Source organism: Hylobates moloch, unplaced genomic scaffold (assembly GCF_009828535.3).
Source record: "Hylobates moloch isolate HMO894 unplaced genomic scaffold, HMol_V3 SCAFFOLD_4, whole genome shotgun sequence".
Classification (NCBI taxonomy): domain Eukaryota; kingdom Metazoa; phylum Chordata; class Mammalia; order Primates; family Hylobatidae; genus Hylobates; species Hylobates moloch.
The window spans coordinates 156,113,496-156,138,663 of NW_026652279.1; the positions used below are offsets into that span (position 1 = coordinate 156,113,496).

Consider the following 25,168-nt stretch of genomic DNA (forward strand, 5'->3'; position numbering starts at 1 on the left):
GGAAAGGTGCACAAGCCCAGCCTCTCTGTGCATCATGGGAGGGCGCCTTCCACTTCCTACTCAGTCTGTGGTAGAGGAGGCTGTCTGCTGCTCTGACCACTGACCTAAAAATATACCTGCCCTGCAGCAAGGCCAGGAAAAGAGAAGGAAAAGATCAAGGCCGGGCACAGTGGCTCACACCTGTAATCCCAGCACTTTGAGAGGTCAACGTAGGCGCATTACCTGAGGTTTGGAGTTCGCGACCAGCCTGGCCAACATGGTGAAACTCCGTCTCTACTAAAAATACAAAAATACATCACCATGCCTGCAATCTCAGCTACTTGGGAAGCTGAGGCATGGGAATCACTTGATCCCAGGAGGCAGAGGTTGCAGTGAGCTAAGATCATGCCACTGCCTTCTAGCCTGGGCGACAGAGCAAGACTCCGTCTTGAAAAAAAAAAAAAAAAAAAAGCCAGGCGTGGTGGCTCACACCTGTAATCCTGGTACTTTGGGAGGCCAAGGCAGGAGGATCCCTTGAGCCCAGGAGTTCGAGACCAGCCTGGGCAACATAGGGAGACCCTGTCTCTTTAAAAAAAAAAAAAAAAAGGAAATGGTCAAGAGGAGAGGGTTCTCAAATGAAAAGATTAAAAGAAACAGGAATTCTTCCCCCGGAAAGATGAAGAGTACCTGATAATATGAACTCTGGATGGAGTATCTAAGAGAATACATACATGTATTCCTGGAGTATCCGTAGTCCCTGCATACAGGGAATATGCATTTCCCCCCAAGTTACAGAATTCTAAAAAGAGAACCACACAGTATCACTTAAATGGTTAAACAATACACTTAGGGTAACTACAAATATTTCTCAACACAGAAATCTATAGACAGCACCCCTTTGAGATACACTACATACATATATTCCATATATTCTTCTCGGGCAGATCTGTAATAAATGATAAAGGAAAACTAGAAAGTCTGCAGGGACTCAATACACCTTAGAAGGTGGAAGATGAAGGACAGACAGATACTTTACCTCAAACTATCCTTCAGAGTAACTCTAAGGAAAGTGAAGACGAGCAGTTTTATCCAAAATAAAAAGTTTCCCCAGAGTTTCTCAATTCTGCAAAGAAGTCTGCAAACAGCAGAGAGGAGCACCAGCAAGCAGGCTCAGCTACTGCTTGTGGCTTTACCTGGCATTCAGGACAAGCCAACCCAACATCAAAATCCACAACTCAGAAGCCAACCCACTGCAGGAACCACCACGGTTCTTCAAATTAGATACAAAGCCAGGAAATATTGAGCTAATTAGGCCACAGATCTTAAGGAAAAGTCTCCATGCCTAATGTATTTGATAATACAAAAGCTGGGATGACAAGCCTATCCTGATTAATGAAACTGTCCTCCATTCCATCGTAGGTCTAGCATTCAGACGTTTAGCATTCAGGCTCAGATCTAACCTGGCCCTAAACCAAGGTAGGCATGGGCAAATGGGAGATCCAGTCTCACTGGTGGCTGGGGCTAGAGATCTTCAGCTATCCTTAATCCAAGCTCAGTTTTTTGTTTTTTGTTTTTGTTTTTTTTTTAAGACCGAGTCTCGCTCTGTCGCCCAGGCTGGAGTGCAGTGGCGCAATCTCGGCTCACTGCAAGCTCCGCCTCCCGGGTTCACGCCATTCTCCTGCCTCAGCCTCTCCAAGTAGCTGGGACTACAGGCGCCCCGCCACCACGCCCGGCTAATTTTTTGTATTTTTTTTTAGTAGAGACGGGGTTTCACCGTGGTCTGGATCTCCTGACCTCGTGATCCGCCCGCCTCAGCCTCCCAAAGTGCTGGGATTACAAGCGTGAGCCACCGCGCCCGGCCCAGGCTCAGTTTGACTAAAGGGACCGTCTTCCCCCAACATGGCCCCAAATCCCCAACTCATGTGCTCTAAACTATAGAAGTAACCCCTTGAGACTTGAAGATGGATACATCCCCTGCTTCTGTGTCCCAGATGGCTAAAAAGTAAAAACAGGAGATAAGGCACTGTCCCCACTGCAGAGGTTATACGAACCCATGCTGGGAATATGACTTGTGACTGACGATATTCTAACATGAGCAAGTACAATGTTCAGCACACTATTGCCATGAGGAGCCCGTATTCTTAATGCCAATCTGTTGACCTCGCTTAAAATACAGCCCGTGCTGCACAGTCTTTTTATTTGGTAAAAGTTATAAGAAATAACACAGAGTTCCAAGGAACCTGAACAAACCACCATGAACCATTTCAACAGACCACCCTTGGAGCCATCAATTCAAATTAAAGCTAGTCATGATTCATAAAAACATCTCATTTAGTTCTCAAGTTAAACAGACAAATTATTAAAGAATAAGTGGGAATGTAAAACGGTGTGGCCACTGTGAAAAACAGTATGATGGTTCCTCAAAAAATTAAACACAGAGTTACCACATAACCCAGGAACTCCACCTCTAAATAAATATATATTCAAAAGTATTAAAAGCAAGGACTCGGTCGGGTACGGTGGCTCACGCCTGTAATCCCAGCACTTTGGGAGGCTCAGGTGAGCAGATCGTGAGGTCAGTAGTTTGAGATCAGTCTGGCCAACATGGTGAAACCCTGTCTCTATTAAAAATACAAAAATTAGCCTGGCGTGGTGGCAGGTGCCTGTAGTCCCAGCTACTCAGGAGGCTGAGGCAGGAGAATCGCTTGAACCCAGGAGGCAGAGGTTGTAGTGAGCCAAGATCACGCCACTGCACTCCTGACTGGGTGACAGAGCAAGACTCCGTCTCAAAAATAAAAATAAATGAAAACTAAATGCAAGGACTCAAAGAGATGATTGTACATTCGTGTTCATAGCAGCATTGTTCACAATAGCTAAAAGGCAGAAATAACCCAAATGTCCAGTGGCAGATGAATGGATAAACAAAATGTGGCATATCCAAATAGTGGAATATTATTCACTCTTTCAAAGGAATTAAATTCTGGCATACAATACAGCATAGATAATCCCTGAAGACCTTATGCTACATGAAGTGAGCCAGACACAAAATAACAAATACTATATGATTCTACTTCTATGAAATACCTAGAGTCATCAAATTCATAGAGCTGGAAAGCAGAAGGGTGATAACTGTGGAGAAGGGAGAGTGGAGAATCAGTGCCCAATGGGTACAGTTTCCACCTGGCAAGATGAACAACTCTGTCGATGGATGGTGGGGTTGGGAGGCACAATGATGTGAATGTACTTAATGCAAATGAACTACTGTACACTTAAAAAGAGTTAAAATGGTAAATTTTATGTTATGCATATTTTACTACAGTGAGAAAAATTAATGATGAAAAGCCTAAAGTAATTTTACCAAAGCTGTGAAAAAGTAAATAAATGACAAGTCATTTTCAGACATCCCGCAAGATCATTCAATACCAAATGACGACGATGGGCTGGGCAGTCATTCCATTTGCAATACCCAACCTGATTTCTGCCAGACCGGGAATTAGGATGTGGGGGCCTCAGTGGAAACTGCTAGCGTCGCAGAGGGACCTTTCAGAGCCCTGCTGCAGAGTCAGCCTCTGCCCCAAGGAAGCAGCCCACGTGTGAGGAGGAAGTGTCTTATTTCTTCACCTGGGCATGTTTCCACATACAAGGCAGGACATGAGGATATTCATCTTTCCCACATTTCTGGGATTTCAGGTTAAGTCTTATGGTTTAACCCAAGCAATTTTGACTTCGTAAAGAGACAATACTTCTAAGATAATCAAGCTGGCAAATTAATACCTTTGGGAGATGTTTACATGCAGGTAAGCAAATTTGCCGAGTTAGATCAGATTTCCCAAAGGCTATTTTCCAAAGCGTTAGTGGAAAAGAGGAAGAAAAACAGGTGAACAATATCTCACTTGTACAAAGAGCTGTGTTTTACTGAGCCACTACCTCAAACCAGACTTCATGTAGGGTGTTTTTAAAGTTTGCCAAGTGGAGTGTTAGTGAAAATTTTTATGAATTTATTAGAAGTATGATCCTGAAAGACAAAAATCTAGCTAGTTTATAGGAAAACCTGAGTATTCTTCTCCTAAATGGTGGAAGAGAGTACAGGAGAATAATACAGATGATGATGACGCTGTTGATGATGGTGGTGGTGGAGGTGATGAGACCCCTTGACTAGTGTGTACAAGCCTTGTTATCATTTTCATGTCACACATGAGGAATCCGGGCACACCTGTTCTACTGTACCATAGACACTAAGACACAAGGCCTCCAGGATTCACAGAATTACAAGATTGATTCCCCATGTCAAAGGAAGACTTGGGGAGGACACACCTTACGGAAGCTCTGGATAAGTGACAACGAGGTCAAAGAAGAATACTTTAAATTTAAATGGGCTGGGTGCAGTGGCTCACACCTGTAATCCCAGCACTTTGGGAGGCTGAGACGGGCAGATCACAAGGTCAGGAGTTCAAGACCAGCCCGGCCAACATGGTGAAACCACGTCTCTACTAAAAATACAAAAATAGCTGGGTGTGGTGGCACATGTCCGTAATCCCAGCTACTCGGCAGGCTGAGGCAGAAGAATTGCTTGAACCCAGGAGGTGGAGGTTGCAGTGAGCAGAGGTTGCATCACTACACTCCAGCCTGGGCGACAGAGCAAGACTTCATCTCAAAAAAAAAAAAAAAAGAAAGAAAGAACATTTAAATGGCTTAAAAAAACGGCCCAAGACAAAGAGATATCCAGGATGGATTTAATGACAAGTTCTTTAGCTCTCGACACTAGCATCTCTATGGCAACTTCTTTGTAAAGCAACCAGAAATCCTACTCCTTCTGTAACAGTTAAGACCACAGCAAACTATGGTGTAATTTATGGCATATCTTAATACAAAAGCACAAATAAAATAAGAAAATATCAAATCAGGTATTATCATTATTACTGCCCTGATGGGAAAGAAAATACGGTCAGCCTTTCCTATGCATGGGTTCTGCATCCCTGGACTCAACCAACCTGGGGTTGAAAATATCTGGGGGAAACAAAATAGGTGAGTGTGTCTGTACTGAACATGCACAGATTTTGCACAGATTTTTTTCTTGTCACTATTCCCTAAACAGTTATTTGTTTATAGTACCTAATACAATGTATATTTACATTATACATTATACAATGTACAATTATATAATGTACAATTTACAATGTACATTATATAACTGTACACAATGCACATTGCATATTATACATTACATAATGTATGTTTACATTGTATTAGGTATTATAAGTAAACCAAAATGATTTAAAGTACATGGGAGTGCACCCATAAAAAAAAAAAAAAAAAAAAAAATTATGTCCTTTGCAGCCATGTGGATGCAGCTGGAGACCATTATCCTAAGCGAATTAACACCAGAACAGAAAACCAAATACCAGATGTTCTCACTTATAAGTGGGAGGTAATCATTGGGCACAGACGGACATAAAGATGAGAACAAAGACACTGAAGACTACTAGACTGGGGAGAGAGGGAATGCGGCAAGGGCTGAAAAACTACCTATCGGGTACCACACTCACAGCCTGGGGGATGGGATCGTCCATACCCCAAACCTCAGCATCACACAATACACGCATGGAAAAAACTTGCACCCCTACCCCTGAATCTAAAATAAAAGATGAAATTATTTAAAATAAATAAATAAATAAAATGCCATATATGGGAGGGTGTGAATAAGTTATATGCAAATACTATGCCACCTTATATCAAGGACTTAAGAATCCTCTGATTTTTTGTATCCTCAAGAGGTCCTGTAACCAATCCCCCACGAATACCAAGGGACAACCGTTTAATGTAAAAACTTACTTTGAATGAAAACCAACATAAAATAGAAACACTGTAAGTTCTCTCCAAAATTGTGAAAAACGATCAAAAATTCAAAGCGTTATCCCAAACATCCAACTATTTTCTTAAATACCATTAAAAACAACCACAACTAGATTTAGAATATAAAGAAAGCCTGTATCTGACGTGGATTCCATTTACGTTTTTCTTCAGTTAAGAAAATTATATGGAATATGACTAAATAGTTCATTTTAAAAATATAAGAATTCCCTTTCTCAAATATACTCTTTTCTCCTAGATTTAATTTCATAGATCCAATTTCACTGAAGCTCACTTCTGAATACAACTGTGATGTAAGTGAAGGTTTTAATGAACAACAACAAAAATTTCCATAAATACAACTATGAGATTGAGGCAAAGAAACACTGAAAACCAATTTGATATTTTTAATTAGATTTCATTATAAATTTAGTATTCTGCAACAGCCTGTTATCAAAGGCAGCCATGCCCTGACAGCAGGAGAAAACTTTCATTATACACTGGAAAATTTTGCATAAAGAAAAAAAACATTGGCCTGATGCAAATAGCAAGCTTCTCTAGTAGGGTGTAAATGATTCTATTTACAGAAGTTTTCTTCGTTTTTCTTTTTTTAGAGACAGGGTCTTGCTCTGTCACCCAGGCTGGAGTGCAGTGGCTATTTATGCAATATTTAATTTACATAAAACTTCCTCAGAATGCTTCTGATGCTTCAGATGAGGTACATGTTTAATGCTGAATGTCACTTACCTTCCGATAAATCATATGGCACATGGCTACTCGTAACCTCATCCCAGCACATTGAACGTGATAAAAATATAAGTGATGCAGTATAGCCAAAATGAGCGTGCAAAAAGTCAGCACCGTGGCATAGGCGTACGCTGTGTTCAAAGCCACAGAATCCATGGGATCATAATTTTCAAAATAATTAATAATTTTTCCCAAAAATATGGGCTGGATTACTTTGGCACTTTCCTAAAAGAAGAAAAAGAAAAGCCTTTAATTAGACATACAGACCACACCATTTTTTCTTTTTACTTTTTCTTTTTTCAGATATTACTCGCTCTGCCACCCATGCTGGAGTATAGTGGCACAATCCCAGCTCACAGCAGCCTCGAACTCCCTAACTCAAGCAATCCTCACACCTCAGCCTCCCAAGTAGCTGGGACTACAATTGCACACCATCATGTAGAGCTAAATTTTTTTTTTTTTTGGTCAAGACAGGGTCTCACTATGTTGCCCAGGCTGGTCCCAAACTCCTAGCCTCAAGTGATCCTCCCACCTCAGCCTCCCAAAGTGCTGGGATTACAGATGTGAGCCACCGCACCCAGGCTCGCTTTTTCTTAACACAAGTTTTACTTTTATATTTTCAAAGTGCAACATTCATCACTAATCTAAAAGAAAAGCAGAACTGTTTTCTTCTTTAAGACAAGCCGATAGGAGTTTTAACCTGAAATCAAAATTCTAATTTCAAAGTCAATAAAGTTTTAGTACATTGTGCTTGGTACACTGTGGGTGCTCTGTATTACAAACAGGGCTTTAAAGCACACTTGGCAAACTACCAAATTAAGTCTTGGCCTAAGGTGAATAAGGAAAAAAATGGCCCAAGAGGAGTAAGGAATTTGCTTACAAACAGACACCCCAGCTCTCACCCCACTTCCTCTGTACCCTTGACATCCCAGCCCACAGGAAAGTTGAGAAGGCTCGTGTATGGGAGGCCAGCACTCTTGCCACCTTCTTCACAGTTAAGAGCCTTTGTGAATGGAGATATTGGCACAAACCCAGATCAGAAAATTAAACTCTCCAATTTTTCCCAATCCAAACTCCACGTGTCAGTAGATCTAACACCACCAAGTCCAGCTTCAGTTGGAGTGGCGAAAAGAACCAGGCTTGGGAGGATTCCAGGCTCTTGGACCCACAGGACATTGCTTCAATATGTTTCTGCCCCCTACAAGCCCGGATGTGCCCAGAACTGCCACTTTGGCTCAGGTAGTGTGGAGTCAAAACTTAAACACGGCAGAAATTGAGCTCAAAAGTAATGTCATCAGTGGCTCTCTATATCAGCCATATTTTGAAGGTCCTGGTTTTGAAGCAATATTAATAATCATCTTTTCCCCAAGGCAAAATTAAGATCCCACACCAATGAGCTGGGAGGCATGTGGACAAGACGTAGGGAATGCAATTTTAACCTCCAAGACTAAAGGCAAAGAAACAGCAGAAGGCAGCTTGAGCCACGGTTTGAGGTAAGCAAAGGAGCTTTCCTTTACTCTCCCTGCCAAATGAGCACTTCACCCCGTAACCTACTTCCTCCCTCTAGAACCCCTTGTAAGGGACCATTTCCCCCATCAAAGAAAACCAAACACTCATTGCAAATCCAGATCACCAAAAGTAAACATGTAGGCCCTCGACATCATTTCCTCCTGACTTCTCAAAAGACAAAATGCAGAACGTTTGAAAATCTTTCAAGATCTTGACTTTGAAAAACAACTTTTCCTTTTAAGCAATCTCTCCTTCTTAACAAAGACATAATAAACGCCTGACAGGTTTGCTATTGATAGCTGTTTTCTGTCTATCTGAAGTGAGGGAAGAACAATCCATAAAAAACAAAATTAACACACATTTTCATCCCAAACAACTAGCTGGATCAGGATATTTACAGAAGACATTCCCATCCCTCAGATGGGTCATGATATTAAATCCCAACACGCCTGTCCTAGCATGCATACACACACACACACACACACACACAAACTCACAGACTTCACCAACAGCATGGCCTTCCATGAGGTCATGGAAGTTTTCCCCTATGATACAGAAATCAGAAAATAGCATTTAGTTGAAGAATTATGAGTAAGATGATCAGATATTAAGAATGCAGAGGCTCACTGTTAGACATTTCCAGCATGCCCAATCATTCAAGAGGCACTAAGAGTTTATGGAAGAGCTGCCAGTACAATGGGTCGTAACATGGACTGTTTAGAGTTTACTGAGATGAAAATCTGGACGTTTACATCAAGAAGCAAGAAGACCAAACTGTACACACGGGCAGCCCTGGCTCAGGAGTGCCAAGGGCAACCAGGGCCACAGCAGACACACCTGGGCTATCAGCCAGACACTCAGTGCTCTTTGCCTTTCTAAATGTTCCTGAAACTTCTCACCGTCCCTGGGAGTCACTGTTACCTGTTACACACTTCTCCATTTCAGCCTGAGGTGAGTATGATTCAAATGGCAAGAGGGATGGCCCCCAGAGGAAATAACAGATGCAATAAACCCTGCGAAAGAGAATGCAAAAGGCAGGTAGGTCACGACTACCTAACTGTCCAGATTTCCCTGCCGAGAGACAGCATTTAATAATCCAGTCAAGCAAACGGGCTCACCTGTGAGTAATGCTGGTTTTTGGTCCATGATTTTCCATGGACCTCTCCATCCCATATCTTAACCTTCAACTAATAAGAAACAAAACAACTGGGAAAATACTCATTATCAAAATTGTAACTAACCAAATTTAAACTTTCTAAATATCAGTACCAAGGTCAAAAGTAACTCACATAAATTCTCCATCTTAGAGACCAACCAATCTACAACCTGGTGAAGAGTCTTTCCACAAACAAGCTAAGAATACAGTCCTTACTCCTTCCCAAGAATTCTCCTCAACTGTGAAACCATGGAGGTTTTTGAGAGTCCAGTAGGATACTTCAATGTTCCATACTTCAGGTTCTACTGGAGTCCCAGAGTACTTGAAGGCAGATACTTCTCAACGGAGTATTTGGTACTCAGCCTCCTGACATTTGAGCCCCATCCCTTGCTTTCTTGGAGTGACACATTACATGTCTAGGCCCAGTGGGCACACGGCCTCCATGCTTCTGCTCCCCCATGCACTTCAGATATTCCTTGCCCAACTGCACCATACCTGATTGCATGGGAAGGAAATAAAACACAGGAAATAGAAACAAGCTACCAAAGAAGATGTTTGAGTGGAAAATACAAGCAGAAAAGAGTGAGCTGTGGAAAAATGAGTAAGCAGTTTGTTTTAGAAATGGGGAAATACAGCCAGGCGCGGTGGCTCCCGCCTGTAATCCCAGCACTTTGGGAAGCCAAGGTGGGCAGATCACTTGAGGTCAGGAGGTCAAGACCAGCCTGGCCAACATGGTGAAACCCCATCTCTACTAAAAATGCAAAAATTAGCTGGGCATGGTGGCTTGCACCTGTAATCCCAGCTACTGGGGAGGCTGAGGCACAAGAATCACTTGAACCCAGGAGGTGAGGTTGCAGTGAGCCGAGATGGCGCCACTGCACTCCAGCCTGGGGAACAGCACAAGACTCCATCTCAGAAAAAAAAAAAAAAAAGAAATGGGGGAACAGGGGACAAAAGTAGGGTTGAGAAAGATCCAGAGATAAGGAAGAAAAAAGGTGAATCTGGGGAAATAATAACCATTAACACTCCAGATATACCTGAAGTCCTCTCTGAATTAGTGCAGTCCTGACTGCGTGTTAGAATCACCCAGGAGACTTACACGCTCACTGATGCTCAGGACCCCCACATTTAGAGCCAATTGATCAGGGTAGGGCCTGAGTTCCCCATCCCTGGAAGATTCTGGAGTGTAGAAACCAATGCCTGTACACATCACTATTCTCCTCTCCTGCACTATCTCTGTGTCTGAGTCTGGAGGGGCTGGAGACCCGCTGTGAAGAGCTTTTTTGAGATAGAGTTTCACTCTTGTTGCCCAGGCTGGAGTGCAGTGGTGCAATCTTAGCTCACTGCAACCTCCGCCTCCCAGGTTCAAGCAATTCTCCTGCCTCGGCCTCCTGAGTAGCTGGGACTACAGGCACGTGCCACCACGACCAACTAATTTTTGTATTTTTTTAGTAGAGACGGGATTTCACCATATTGGCCAGGCTGGTCTCGAACTCCTGACCTCGTGATCTGCCTGCTTTGGCCTCCCAAAGTGCTGGGAGTACAGGCGTGAGCCACTGTGCCTGACCCTGAAGAACTTTTAAGACCACAAAGGGCTTTTAATCAGAGCTGCTGCCAAATGTTAGGCTTCCAAGAAAATCCCTTAGGAAAAAAGGATGCTGAGATTTCAGTGATGAAACTAAGACCTTCCATTCTGCACAGCAGGGAAAATTCAATGTTCAGTAAAGACTGTACCTACCAAACAAAAGGATGAATCAAAATTTTTTTTTAACTTTAAACAAAATAGTTTAACTAGTTTATTTGACTGTAAAAAAATTAGTTTGAAAAGACAGTCCCTGTACATTATTATCTACCCTAAGGACAATGTAAACTGCAAAGAAAAAAAAATTTTAATTATTTTCAGAAATCATATTATGGGTAATAGTGTTGATACTGTAAGATAAAATAAATGAATAAGTATGTTGATATCAAATGCCGGGCGCGGTGGCTCACGCTTGTAATCCCAGCACTTTGGGAGGCCGAGGCGGGCGGATCACGAGGTCAGGAGATCGAGACCACGGTGAAACCCCGTCTCTACTAAAAATACAAAAAAATTAGCCGGGCGTAGTGGCGGGCGCCTGTAGTCCCAGCGACTCGGAGAGGCTGAGGCAGGAGAATGGCGTGAACCCGGGAGGCGGAGCTTGCAGTGAGCCGAGACTGCGCCACTGTACTCCAGCCTGGGTGACAGAGCGAGACTCCGTCTCAAAAAAAAAAAAAGAGCTGGGATTAGGCTAGGGAGAAAAAAGAACAGATGAAGGGAGAAAAGAGACACAGATGTAAGAGTAAAGAGATTAAGTAAAAACACTGGCATCCTGAATCTGATTTGGAAATACCCACATAAATTCATGATATGTTTATCTTTAAATATAAACATAAAAGGAGTTAAAGCTGCTAGGAAAAATGGTTGATTCCACAGCTGGGGCAAAAACTGTTCAGGGAGCCTAAAACATCTGTCATACCAGAAAATGAGGAATTTGCGAAGACTAATAGTATACATGCAAAAGACTCAGGGCCCGACTTCAATAGACTCCCACTAGCCACAGACAGCCAAAGTGCGGCACAGGGATAATAACTATAATGAACAGCACATCAGAACTGTTTAACTCCATGAGCTCACAATCATACTCATCAAAATAAACAGAATAAGCAATAACAAAAAAATCCATTAACTCCAGAGGAAAATGCTGGAGAATCACTCATTATTTTGAAAATCGGTTTTTAAAAACAGTAACAAAATTAATCATTTCTCCTGCCTTTCCTATAGGTGTACTGTAACTCAAGAGTATCAAAGAGTTGATAATGGCAGTTTCTCTTTATGCAAATATTTCAGCTAATAAATGAGGAACTGGAATATCACCACTTTGCAAACTCCTAACAAATTAATGCATCTTAAGCAATGATCATGAATGGCTCCAAATACCACACACACATAACCAGACCTAAGTGAGGTATCTCAAAGTGGCAGGTGGTACACACCCTCACCTACAAAGTACCCCTGCCAAAGGGAGGAGCGGGGAAAATAAAACCTGAATCACATCAAGCTTCTAAATCTAACTACTAACTTCTGGTACCAGATGGACATGTTAAATGATACAGCATGCAAGGATGCAGAGGTTCACGAGAGGGGGAGGAGGGATATCCAATGAGCCCAATCTAGACCCTGAGAATCTGTGCAGGGCAAGCAACATGGTTTCTTCAATTAAAAAGTACACATGCGGCTGGGCATGATGGCTCACAGCTGTAATCTCAGTCCTTTGGGAGGCCAAGGCAGGTGGATCACTTGAGGTCAGGAGTTCAAGACCAGCCTGGCCAATATGGTGAAACCCCATCTCTACTAAAAATACAAAATTACCCGGGTGTGGTGGCAGATGCCTATAATCCCAGCTACTCAGGAGGCTGAGGCAGGAGAATCACTTGAACCCAGGAAGCAGAGGTTGCAGTGAACCAAGATCATGCCACTGCACTCCAGCCCGGGCAAGAGCAAAACTCCATCTCAAAACACACACACACACATCTTCAGAGGGGGCAGTGAGCAGGGCTTCATAAAAATCAAGAGTGGTCATGAGTTGATAGTTACTGAAGCTGGCTTAGGGGTAGAGAGGGGCTTAGTATCCTGTTATATTTTATATTTTTGAAATGATCTTTAAAAACCTAAGAAAGATCCCAGCACTTTGGGAGGCCGAGGCAGACGAATCACTTGAGGTCAGGAGTTCAAGACCAGGCTGGCCAACATGGTAAAACCCTGTCTCTACTAAAAATAAAAAAATTAGCTACATGTGGTGGTGTAAGCTTGTAATCCCAGCTATTTGGGAGGCTGAGGTAGAAGAATGGCTTGAACTAAGGAAACAGAGGTTGCAGTGAGCCAAGATCACACCACTGCACTCTAACTTGGGTGACAGAGCAAGACCTCTGGCTCAGAAAACAAAACAACCAAAGAAAGAAAACACCACATGAGGCTTGGCCTTGGCCCTCATGTCAGGCAGCTGAACAAGGAATGTAGAATTGAAGTTATTAAAAACCACCTCATTGGCCAGGCACAATGGCTCACACCTGTAATCCCAGCACTCTGGGAGGCCAAGGTGGGCGGATCACAAGGTCAAGAGATCGAGACCATCCTGGCCAACATGGTGAAACCCCATCTCTACTAAAAATACAAAAAAATTAGCTGGGTGAGGTGGCACACACCTGTAGTCCCAGCTACTTGGGAGGCAGAGGCAGCAGAATCACTTGAACCCGGGAGGCAGAGGTTGCAGTGAGCCGAGATTGTGCCACTGCACTCCAGCCTGGCGACAGAATGAGACTCCGTCTCAGGAAAAAAAAAAAAAAATACACATCTCATTTCTCAAAGAAACATTTTGATAATCTTCAACTATCTAAAATACAAAGACCAACAAGCAGCATAGATACAAATGGAGAAGTTGCCTGTGTCCTGGTTTGGCCCACACAGAGGATTCCCAAGCTCCTCCTTCCTTCTGCCCCCCTGCAGGCTCTAAAGTGGGTGGATCCTTGCTCAGTCTCCAGTCCCCATCGCAGTCTCCATGGAGGTGCACACAGGGGACAGATGTGCTGGAAATTCGCGGGCTGTTCTGTTCTGATTAGCATTTGCCTGTAAGAGCACTGTGTTCACCATTAGACTAGTACTTGTTTCTCTGGGCATTATAATCATTCCTCAACTCTGACAATCATTCCTAATCTCACTTGTGTTACTTTGAAATTCCAACCTCAAAGACTCCTCGCAAACCGGTGTCACCATACCTCTTCCTGCTGGTGCCACCATCAGTACGCAGGGAAGGCCCTGCTTGCATTCAGCTTAGTTAAGAGTATATGGCTAGGGAGTTATGGATCCACTGCACAGTTGTTCTGTAACCAGAGGAATTAACCCATTTGTGCCTAGCATTCCATTATTAGAACACTAACATTGTGGGAGTTATTTATATTCTACTGCTCAAGGTCATCGCCAAGGTCTGATTTTTCACACACACAAAAAATTGGCAACCTCCGGCATAAGTAGATTAAAAAAGGCCTGAATGTCATCACAGAAGCTTTTTACAAAATGCTAGGTTGAGTTTAGAGCTTCCACTATCTAAAATACGAAGATCCACAAGCAGCACAGACCCAAGACCAAAAAATGAAAAGCATCTTCATAAAATCAATTGTGAAACGAACATTTGTTCTAACTCCATAATTTTTTTTTTTTTTTGAAACAGACTCTTGCTCTGTCACCCAGGCTGAAGTGCAGTGGCGCGATCTCAGCTCACTGCAACCTCCACCTCCCAGGTTCAAGCAATTCTCCTGCCTCAGCCTCCTGAGTAGCTGGGATTGCAGGCACCCACCACCACACGCCCAGCTAATTTTTATATTTTTAATAGAGACGGGGTTTTACCAGGTTGGTCAGGCTGGTCTCAAACTCCTGACCTTGTGATCCACCTGCCTTGGCCTCCCAAAGTGCTGGGATTACAGGCATGAGCCACCGGGCCTGGCCTAATTTTCTTTTTTAGAGACAAGGTCTTGCTCTGTCACCCATGCTGGAGTGCAGTGGTGCAATCATAGCTCACTAAAGCTGGGAACTCCTAGGCTCAAATAATCATCCCTTGGCACCCCAAAATGCTGGGATTACAGGCATAAGCCACTATGCCTGGTCAATAGACAGCTTTAATGATTGAAAACCCAAAACAACACCTGAAATGTTTTTGAGATGTTACACTCCCTACCTTCATCTTAAGAAATTATTTCTCTCCAACTTCTCCAAAACAGCCAAGTGTTAATAGGCAAGTCTGGGAAAACAATAGTATTTATACTAGAATTCAGGCTGTTTTCACTGCTAGAAGGAAAAGGAAAAAAAAAAAAAAATCCAAGGATTACTTCGAGTTGAACTGGGAAGAGCTTTAGCTCCCTGAACTTTACTGCATTGGAACTAAAAGTCCTACCAGTTATTATGTTAAAGACACAAAGTTAAAATGAGCATCATCCGCTAGTCACCATGATCATCTAAAAAATAACTGACTACTGTCTAATTTTATACCATAAACCACCAAGATATTGGTGTAAACACAGGACCCACAAGTGCTCTCTTGTGAAATGCCCAGGCTCCACTTTATATGAGAGGTGCCTGCCGTCAGCACTGTGTGGGTCCATCTTAACACCTTAGCCTGCCGCCCTAATACCTGGGGCCCACCTTGCTAGTGGGAGGGTTCAGATACCAGGACAGAAGAGCTGTCCCCATACTAGTGACTGATCTGGGGTCTTCATCCTTGCCAAGCAAACTGCAAACCCAATTCACGATTCAGGCCAAAGGCTTCTAAAACTGCAGAGATATCATTGCTATGCAGGAAACCCAGAGAGTTTGATAAGTAAAAACAGGGAACTTGACATCTGCCCAGACCATCAGTCAATGTCGTGACCATGCAAGACCACAAGCTTCCTGCTCGTCTGTCCGAGGAGGAGACAACTGGGAATGGTGTCTTAACAGCGTGGATGCTGATGAACTTGGGTCAGCAGGGCTGCCACGCCTCACACATTTGGAGGATGGTACTCAGTGGGAGACAGGTTTCTAAAGGGTTCTTGGTCAGCCAGGCACAGTGGCTCACACCTGTAATCCCATTAATTTGGGAAGGTGAGGCGGGCCGATGGCTTGAGCTCAGGAGTTCTAGACCGGCCCGGACAACATGGTAAAACCTCATTTCTACTAAAAATACAAAAAATAAGCCAGGCGTGGTGCATGCCTATAGTCACAGCTACTCAGGAGGCTGAGGTGGGAGGATTGCTTGAGCCCAGGGAGATGGAGGTTGCAGTGAGCTGAGATCACACTACTGTACTCCAGCCTGAGTGACAGAGTGAGACCCCACCTCAAACAAAAACATAAAAAATAAAAATAAAAAAAAGGGTTCATGGTCGACCTGAATGTACCTTGGTGCTCTGACCTGCCCAGCACCCCAGCCACTCTCTAGCACGTCACCTGACTTTCCAGCCCCAGGAGACCTAGGAACCTAGGGTAATTTATAATCCCCAATCTGATTTCCCACAGCCATGCCCCACTGCTCCAGGGAGCTCTTAGCATCTGACTTATCCCTAGGCCAAGTTCAAGAAGCATGTGCTGGATACCCTGAAGACAGAGTTCTCAAGACAGCTTTACGACAGTCTGGAGATGGTTTGGGCCCTAAGTCAGCGCGCCTGAGACTGACTCTGGGCTCTGTCATTTACACTTTGTGTGGCCCTGGGCACATTATGTAACTACATAGCACCCAGTGTCCTCTTCCCAAAAGTAGGAGTAAAAGAATGCCTTCTGACTGAGCATGGTGATTCCTGCCCATAATCCCAGCACTTTGAGAGGCCAAGGTGGGAGGATCGTTTGAGCCCAGGAGTTCAAGACCAACCTGGGTAAAACAAAAAATACAAAAATTAACCAGGCATGGTGGCATGCACCTGTGGTCCCTGCTATTCGGGAGGATTGCTTGAGCCCAGTAGGCCAAGGCTGCAGTGAGCCAAGATAGCACCACTGCACTCCAGCCTGGCAACAGAGTGAGACCCTATCTCAAAAAATAAAATAAAATAAAATAACATAACCTAACATAAAATGAAAGAAAGAAAAGAAAGAGAAAGAAAGAGAGAGAGAGAGAGAGAGAAAGAAAGAAAGAAAGAAAAAAAAAAAAAAAAAAAAAAGAAAGAAAAAAAAAAAAAAAAAAATGGTACATAGTATTTTTCAAGTACTCACTGTCACTATTATTGCAACTACTGCTACTAGTACTGCTGCTGCTTACTACTACTGAGTACCAACCACTACTAATCCTGCTGCTGCTTCTACTAGCACTGCTGCTGCTAAGCAGTACTGAGCATGAGGCCCCATATTTGCCAGGTCCTCCACTCATTACTTTTCTGCCATGACTGCCCAATAACCACCCTGCTAAAAGAAAGACCAGCTCTCCACCAACTGTACCTGTATTAAAGCTCCCCTCAATCCGGGCCCCTTCCCACATGCCCCCCAGCAGTAAGGATTACCATGCTCTCAGCACCAGAGTGGGGCCTGTCCTCAAGTCTCAGGAGAAATTCACATTTCTACAGCCTCTACTTCTATGCCTGCTTCTCCCAAAAGTTTACCCAAATCTCATTGTAGTCCAGTCACCATCTGTGGGTTAGAGACCCCACCCCAAGTGGCTGGCAGCCCATGTCAGCACAGACAGCCCTGAGCATGACAAGCTCAGTTCCTTCTAAATCATCCTGTTTTCAATTTCATAAGCAGCTGGTAACAAAGGGAAACTAGAGAAATGCAAGTAGCTGAGGGAGGCCTGCCTCGGAACGTATCTAAGGCCATTCATTCCCACCACACCTAACCAGACACCTGGCATGAGCCTTAGGCACTTACAGAGGCTCCATAGCTACCAGACAACTTCTCTGAGGTTGCACAGCCAAACTGGGCCAGAAAATCCTGCACACACTGGCCACATTGACACCAACTTGTCATTCTATTTCTTTCCAACTGAGATCGATTGGGGCCATGTGGAAACACCATCGCTGGGACACCCCGGCACAGGTTGAAGAGGGGCTGGGACAGCCTGAGGGGCTCCTAGCCCTCTTCCACCCTCAAGTCAGGTCCACCGGTTATTCTGCATGTCCACCCCGTCCTCCACAAAGCCACAGCAGCAGGCAGCCAGGGCGGGTACCCTCTCAAAGGTGGCACTCACCATCTGGCACCCTGGCCAACACACCTTTGTCACCAATGAGACCATCCATCTCCCAGGACCGTCCAGTCCCCTGTTGTCTGACAGATTCCTCTAGTGTAGGACAGAGCTCACCCACCTGCCTCCCACTGCCCACCGTGCCCTCCACAACAAAAAGCATGTTCAACAGGAGCAAACCCCCCACATACAAACCAACCCCCTCCCCCCACCTCATTCCCAACAAAATGCACCGTGACAACTCCCCATCCTGCATTTAAAGCCACCCTTTTGTACAACAGCAACATCCACCCCTCTTACTTTCATGGACCACTGACATCCCTAAGGTAGCACAGAGGACACAAGTCACCCAGCAGGACCCTCTGCATCTCCTCTAGCAGGCCGCAGACCAGAACAGACAGGCTACCTGGCAGTGTGCCTAGGCAGAACACTGTCTTTCTGCAGGATCTCGACAGAGGCCCTTCGGGGTAACAGAGGTCATGGCCCTCCTGGCTTTCTTTCATTTTTCATAGAATGTCCATTTATATACTCTCTGCAGGGCCAGGCACCAAGACTCTACCTTCCAACCAGCAATCTACGCCCACAACAAGGAAGACACACAGGATGGGTGTGATGAATCCCCTGGGGTGCACAGTCCTCGGACCTTCTTCCCAGAGGGGATTTTGGCTCCCAGCACCTGGGCCCACTGGGAGGGGGTAGCTCTTGGGTCTTCAGCCAGCTCCAGCCTCTGGGGCACCACCGCCAGCCCAGGTGCAAGGCCCTCAGCTCCGTTTCCCTGAGAGGGGAGAGGTGACAATACCTCTCCAGGAGAGCATTTATCAGATTTGGCTTGGTGAACAGTTATTTGTTGAGCACCTGTAAAATGTCTTACATTATTCTGGGCTCCCATCCAAAATCACTTCCTCTAAACCACAGGGCACGCATTCCTCCAGGCTGTAGGATCCTCTTTTGACCAGGAGTGACTCTTAGCATTTAAAACATTTACTGAGCATCAACATTGTCCTACCATTTTGAATAAAATACTCTTCTTCCATGACACTGCATTTTAATTGGTTACAAGAAAAACAATAATGACCTTGAACTTCAGTCACTTAAGTATTCACCCGGATAAATACGCTCACTGAACTATCTACCTAATGCTTCCTAGACATGTTTAATCCTTAGATCTTAAAATACCTTCAGACCCCATCTGGCCACTTCTCCCTTCTGTTCCCCCATCCATTACAGCACCAGTCAATGGCGAGCATGTTTACTGAATGTGTCTTGAAAAACAATTCATGGTATGTAAAAGCTTTTACCTCAATTAACGTAAAAATTCCCAAAACTAAATAAGATTTCCAGTAACACTTTATGATTGCTCTTGTTAAAGAAGGCTTCTGTGCGTCATTCTCAGCTCTTAAAACTTCTTTATCCCAGAACCTACAATGAGGAAAAAGCTTCGTAAATAAGAGTGAACCCTGCCACAATATAAAACAGGGGAGGTGGCAGAGTGACAGTTATGCATTTAAGACAGGGCATTTTGTGACTATCTCATAAATGCTGCTAATTGCTCCCAGGACTCCTGAAGGTTATGTGTGGTATAGAATCTGTAGCATCAGAAAAACAGGCCTTGAGGGGAAGTCTGGGGAAACAAGTTACTGCCAAGCTTTACTGGATTGAAGCCCCATCAGTAGCACAGATAAGCCAGACAACCTCCTCCAGCCACAACACTTCCACCTCCAGGGACAGACCTCAGGCATCTCGGGCCTTAGGTGCTGGCTCCCCCAACCCCTACGGAGGCACAGGAAACAGGAGTTTCCCCCAGGCCACCATGGTTGGCTGAGCCTAGGGGCAGCCTGAGGAAGGGGACACATATTCACCTTAAGGGTAAACAGAGGCTCCAGATGGGACCCAGGAAGGTAAAACCCACTCCCCACACACAGACACCCACGCTTCCTTAATGCCCACTTTACTGCCTCCCACTTACCCTTGCAACTCCTCTCCAAGGTGCTGTGAGCGGTCTTCCGGCAGCACTGAATACATATCATCTTCCTCTAATCTCCGTTTATGGCCAATTTTAAACAAGGGATTGAGCCACCTGTTAACAAGAGAAAAGAGACATATATCCAGAATTACACATCCGTGTTTAAGTAGACTCCTACCTCCATGGGTATTGCTTAAACTTACCTTTAAAATACATACAGCTATATATAGACAGAGAGATATGAATATATAGAGCTAGACAGAGAAAAATTAACATGTGCGCAGTACACACACACACACGCACACACACACAGTCCCTAGCTCTATCCAAAGACAGGCCCCAGAAGCAATGACACACCAGTAACTGAGAGCATGCTGTTGCCCAGATCTTGGTTTCCAAAACCATTATTATCTAAAAGGAACCAGGGCTTCTTGAAGAAATAGCTGATTCAAAGGCTGGGGCAGAAAAAGTACAAGATGGGCCATAAGATACCATAAGATAAGGAAACATTCAAGGAATCAAGAGGATGGGCCCAAAGAACAGAGGACCCAGCTTGACGGGGTCCCACCAGACAAGTCTGTGATAATGGAAGCATCCAAATAAATCATGACAGCAATGAATACTAACCCACTGAATAACAAAAGAATCCACGAATCCTTACTGAGACATAAATGGGGGAAGAAGGAAAAAGCTCTCAGATAAAGAATGATGAGGTTAGAAAACATTTTCAATGGAAGCTAAAACCAGTCAGTGAAAGTTTGATGGGACATTTACATAATTCAAAATTATCTAGGTACAAATTATTTATCAGTTATGAAAGGAAAAATAGCAATCTTGCAAAGGACAGAAAGAACTTATTCAAATATTTTGAGATTCTTTTTTACTAAAAAAAAAAATAGAAAAATCAAAATGGTCATCCATTAGGAATCATTTAAATGATAATAATTAACATCACTAATCACTAAATGATTGATAATAATTAACATGTACCAGGCATAGTGACTCACACCTGTAACTCCAGAGCTTTGGGAGGCTGAGGAGGGAGAATGGCTTGAGCCCAGGAGTTTGAGACCAGCCTACACAACATAGTGAGATGCCCACCTCTACTAAAAACTTATAAGGAAAAAGTCTAGGCAGTGGCTCATGCCTGTAACCCCAGCACTTTAGGTGGCTGAGGTAGGCGGATCACTTGAGGCCAGAAGCTCCAGACCAGCCCGGCAAAACCCCATCTCTACTAAGAAAATATAAAAATTAGCGAGGTGTGATGAAACATGCCTATAATCCCAGCTACTCAGGAAGTTAAGGCACAAGAATCACTTGAGCCTGGGAGGCAGAGGTTGCAGTGAGCTAAGATCGATGCCACTGCACTCCAGCCTGGGCAACAGAGTGAGACTATCTCAAAACAATAAAAAATATAAATAATAATTAAAATGTAGCCGGATGTACTGGTGTGAGCCTGTGATCCCAGCTATTCCAGAGGCTGAGGTGGGAGGATGGACTGAGCTCCGGAGGTTAAGGCTGCAGCCTGAGCAGAACAGCAAGGCTTTGTCTAAAAAAAAAAGAAGAAACATATTTGTGCCCCATTAGGAAACCTCTAATAACTTTGATAGATGCAATTACTCAATTACACCAACTTCTTTCATCTTGGCTGTCTTGTCTGGCCATGTGTCACCTTTAATAGGCATGTTTTAATATGGGGATTGTCTAATCTAGGAAGCCCTTCCCATGGGGAACCCACTGCCTGGTGGCTTCTGCCTGCAGTGAAATGGTGGGCTTTCAATGCCCTGTAAGATTGGAGCACACATTGCAGTTACGTTCAGGATTCCGGAAACCTCCTGCTGATCCAAACTAGCAATTCTAATTAACCCAATGGCAAGAAGAACTCATCAACTCACCTCTTTCTCCTCACCTCCTCCAAAATGTGTCCAGAAGACTGTAACCTAACCAGTCCAACTTCAACTTAGGTGGGTTTCCCAGACATGCCTGAGATGACTTCTGCATGCCCGAGACCTCCCTTCCAGCAGAACCTCATACAGTATATTTCAGCAAGGACTTCTAAGTAAAATTCACTGGTGTCTTTTTGGACTAAAGAGTTTTTTTTAATCAGAGAATAAAACTGGCTCCAGGAAGTTAAAAAATTAAGGAAAGTGAGAATGGTAACTCTGTTCCACAGGCTGAACAGTTAACTGCATAATATTTAGAAATATTAACAAGGAGGGATGCCACTGTTGAGTTAAAGTATCTGCAATCAGAAGAGACCCAAAGCTTCTATTAGAGGATGACACAAATCAGTGAAGACTTAACAAGGACCCTCCTACTCCCTCTCATTGCCCAGATCTCAAAAAGCTGGGCTGAAAGATGTGGGTACCAGCAAGAGCTAAAGGCTTCTGCCTGATGACAAAAGTCAACTTTGACAAGAGACTAAATTATCTTCAACCATCTATGTAAGGACTTTATACACGGAAATCTAAGTCAATCGGCTCCTTATTACCAATGTATCCCTGAGGGGGTCTAGTCAACGATTCCAGACCATTGCCAAATGAGCCATTCCTCCACCCAGTTCTGCCCCAGTGGCCCTTCTCTCCTCAGACTTAGTCTCTTCTCCCCCTTGTCTCCCACAAAACTTAGTAGAACAGCATCGCTTCCCTCCTAACTGTCCTACTAGGAGTACAACACTTTCAGGGCAATGACTACTCCCATGTTATTTGGAATCCCCATTATGCCTGGTATGTGATAGATACTCAATAAACAGTTACGGAAGGAAGGAATGATTGTATTATTGAAGAGGACAGATGGGTAGAGTACCTTGAGCAATGATCTGGGGTAAAATTCCATACAAACTCAATATGGCATAGTCGTGCTCACTGCCAAACACAGGAAGCCATCAGCTTCAGCGATACAGGAGACATTCTCCACCCCAGGACCACAACCCCCAGCATCATTTCCAGCAAGCAGAAGTCTTAGACAAGGGTTAGTAGAGAGTTTTGTCATTTATTGGTGGTGGTGGTGGCATTTAGTTTTATTTAGTTTTTGTTGTTTTCTCCCCCAAGGATTTGAAAAGTTCTGAATACTGGTTTCTTTTTTTTTTTCTTTTTTTTTTTTTTTTTTTTTTTTTTTTTTTTTTTTTTTTTTTTTTTTTTTTTTTTTTTTTTTTTTTTGAGATGGAGTCTCACTCTGTTGCCCAGGCTGGATGGAGTGCAGTGGAGCGATCAGAGCTCACTCAGATCAGATCAGAGCTCAGCAGCCTCAAACTTCTGAACTCAAGCAATCCTCCCGCCTCTATCGCCCAAGTAGCTAGGAGTACAGGCAACATGCCACTGTGCCTGGCTAATATTTTTATTTTTGATAGAGACCAGGTCTCTCTATGTTGCCCAGGCTGGTATCGAACTCCTGGGCTCAAGCGATCCTCCCACTTTGGCCTCCCAAAATTCTGGGATTACAGGCATGAGCCACCAAGCTTGGCCAATAGTGGTTTCTTAACGTGGTATAAGGGGGAAAACACAGGTCCCAGCTCCCTGTCTCTGTGACCCTGATCAGAGTCTTCAGTTTCTATGAGCTTCATGTTCCCCATATCCACAAGTAAAGGAGGAAATAAAAGCTAACTTATCTTTGGTAAATCCCCTCACTTTCTCTTTCCCTCTCTCCTTTTTTTCCCTTTCAGCTCTCTTTTAGCCCTCTCTGCCTCCTTAATTCCCTGAAGGCCCTTTCTATTTCTCTTCTCCTCCTCTTTCCTGACCTTTTTGTAACAACTGGCCAAGATGGAACTAAAATATTATTTCATTACTTGATACTCATTGAATCAAGATTGTTCTGTCTTTAATGGACAAGTTCAATATTTTATATTCTTCAGAAACCAAGCCTAATAAAACCTTTCTCAATGGATTATGCATTTGCATAACCCTAAAATTATAGTCTATCAAAGAAGAAAAGTTTCCCCCACTTTTATTAGAAATAAACAATACTAAAAGAAGAGACTAGGGAGGGAAGGTCCTCTCTGCTGTATACCTTCTGAACTTGGGCCTGGAATCACGGGATCCAGGAGGTAAGTCAGAAGGCAGGTTTGTGCTCAGACCCATGAAGAAGGTCAAAGCTGTGAGCTAAGCCAAGAGTTTAGAGAACAAGGAAGGCTAGGGGCAGGTTGAATTAAAGCCCCTGTGGCAGCCCACTGAAGGAGTTCGCTTGTGTCTCTCGATGCTATACAGCCATCCCCCCATATCCACAGTTTCGCTTTCCACAGGTTGTTACCCATGGTTGACTGAAAAGATTAAATGGGAAATTCCAGAAATAATTCCTAAGGCTTAAATTGCATACTATTCAGAGTAGCATGATGAAATCTCCCACAAACCCACCCAGGATGGGAATCCTCCCTCTGTCCAGCATTTCCACGCTGCAGACGTCACCCACCTTTAGTCACTTAGTAGCCACCCTGGGCGCTCAGATCTATTGTCATGGCATCACAATACTGCTGTTCAAGTCACCCTTATTTTACTTAATAATGCCCCCAAAGAGCAAGTACAAGGATGCTAGCCACTTGGATATGCCAAGGAGAAGCTGCAAAGCCTTCCTTTATGTGAATAGGTTAAAGTTCTCAAGCCAATAAGAAAAGGGAAAAAAATTGTATGCTGAGGTTGCTGAGATCTGGTTTAAGAGTGAACCTTCTATCGATGAAATGGTGAAGAGTATATTGTTGTAATTATTCTATTTTATTATCATTGTTAATCTCTTACTGTGCTCAATTTATAAATTAAACTTTACCATAGATATGTGTAAGTAGGGCCAGGTGTGGTGGCTCACACCTGTAATCCTAGCACTTTGGGAGGCCGAGGCAGGTGGATCGCCTGAGGTCAGCAGTTCAAAACCAGACTGGCCAGCATGGTGAAAACCCATCTCTACTAAAATACAAAAATTACCGGGTGTGGTGGCAGGCACCTGTGATCCCAGCTAACTTGGGAGGCTGAGGCAGGAAAATTGCTTGAAACTGGGAGGCAGAAGTTGCAGTGAGCCGAGATCGCACCTTTGCACTCCAGCCTAGGTGACAGAGCGAGACTGTCTCAAAAACAAAACAAACAAACCAACAAAGATATGTGTAAGTAGGAAAAAAAAACCACTAGGGTTCAGCACTATCCACGGCTTTAGGCAGCCACTGAGGTGAGGGTCTTGGATGAGGGTAGTTCCCCTGCCTCCTCGGAATGGGGGGACTACTGTACATCTATAAAGAGAGTGAAATAGATACGCAGGACTTAAACTAGATGG

At 43.9% G+C, this 25,168-nt stretch overlaps 1 protein-coding gene across 3 annotated transcripts in view; it reads right to left on the reverse strand.

Moving 5' to 3' along the window:
• ABCC4 (ATP binding cassette subfamily C member 4) overlaps positions 1-25,168 on the reverse strand; it is a 287,148-nt gene that overhangs the window by 211,106 nt on the left and 50,874 nt on the right. For all 3 annotated transcript variants that reach the window (XM_032151108.3, XM_058438015.1, XM_032151110.2), the window contains exons 2-4: positions 19,919-20,029; positions 19,251-19,371; positions 6,577-6,801 (exon numbers count right to left, since the gene is read on the reverse strand). In XM_032151108.3, coding sequence (XP_032006999.1) covers positions 6,577-6,801; positions 19,251-19,371; positions 19,919-20,029 — 457 coding nt within the window. The remainder of the gene's footprint in view (positions 1-6,576; positions 6,802-19,250; positions 19,372-19,918; positions 20,030-25,168) is intronic.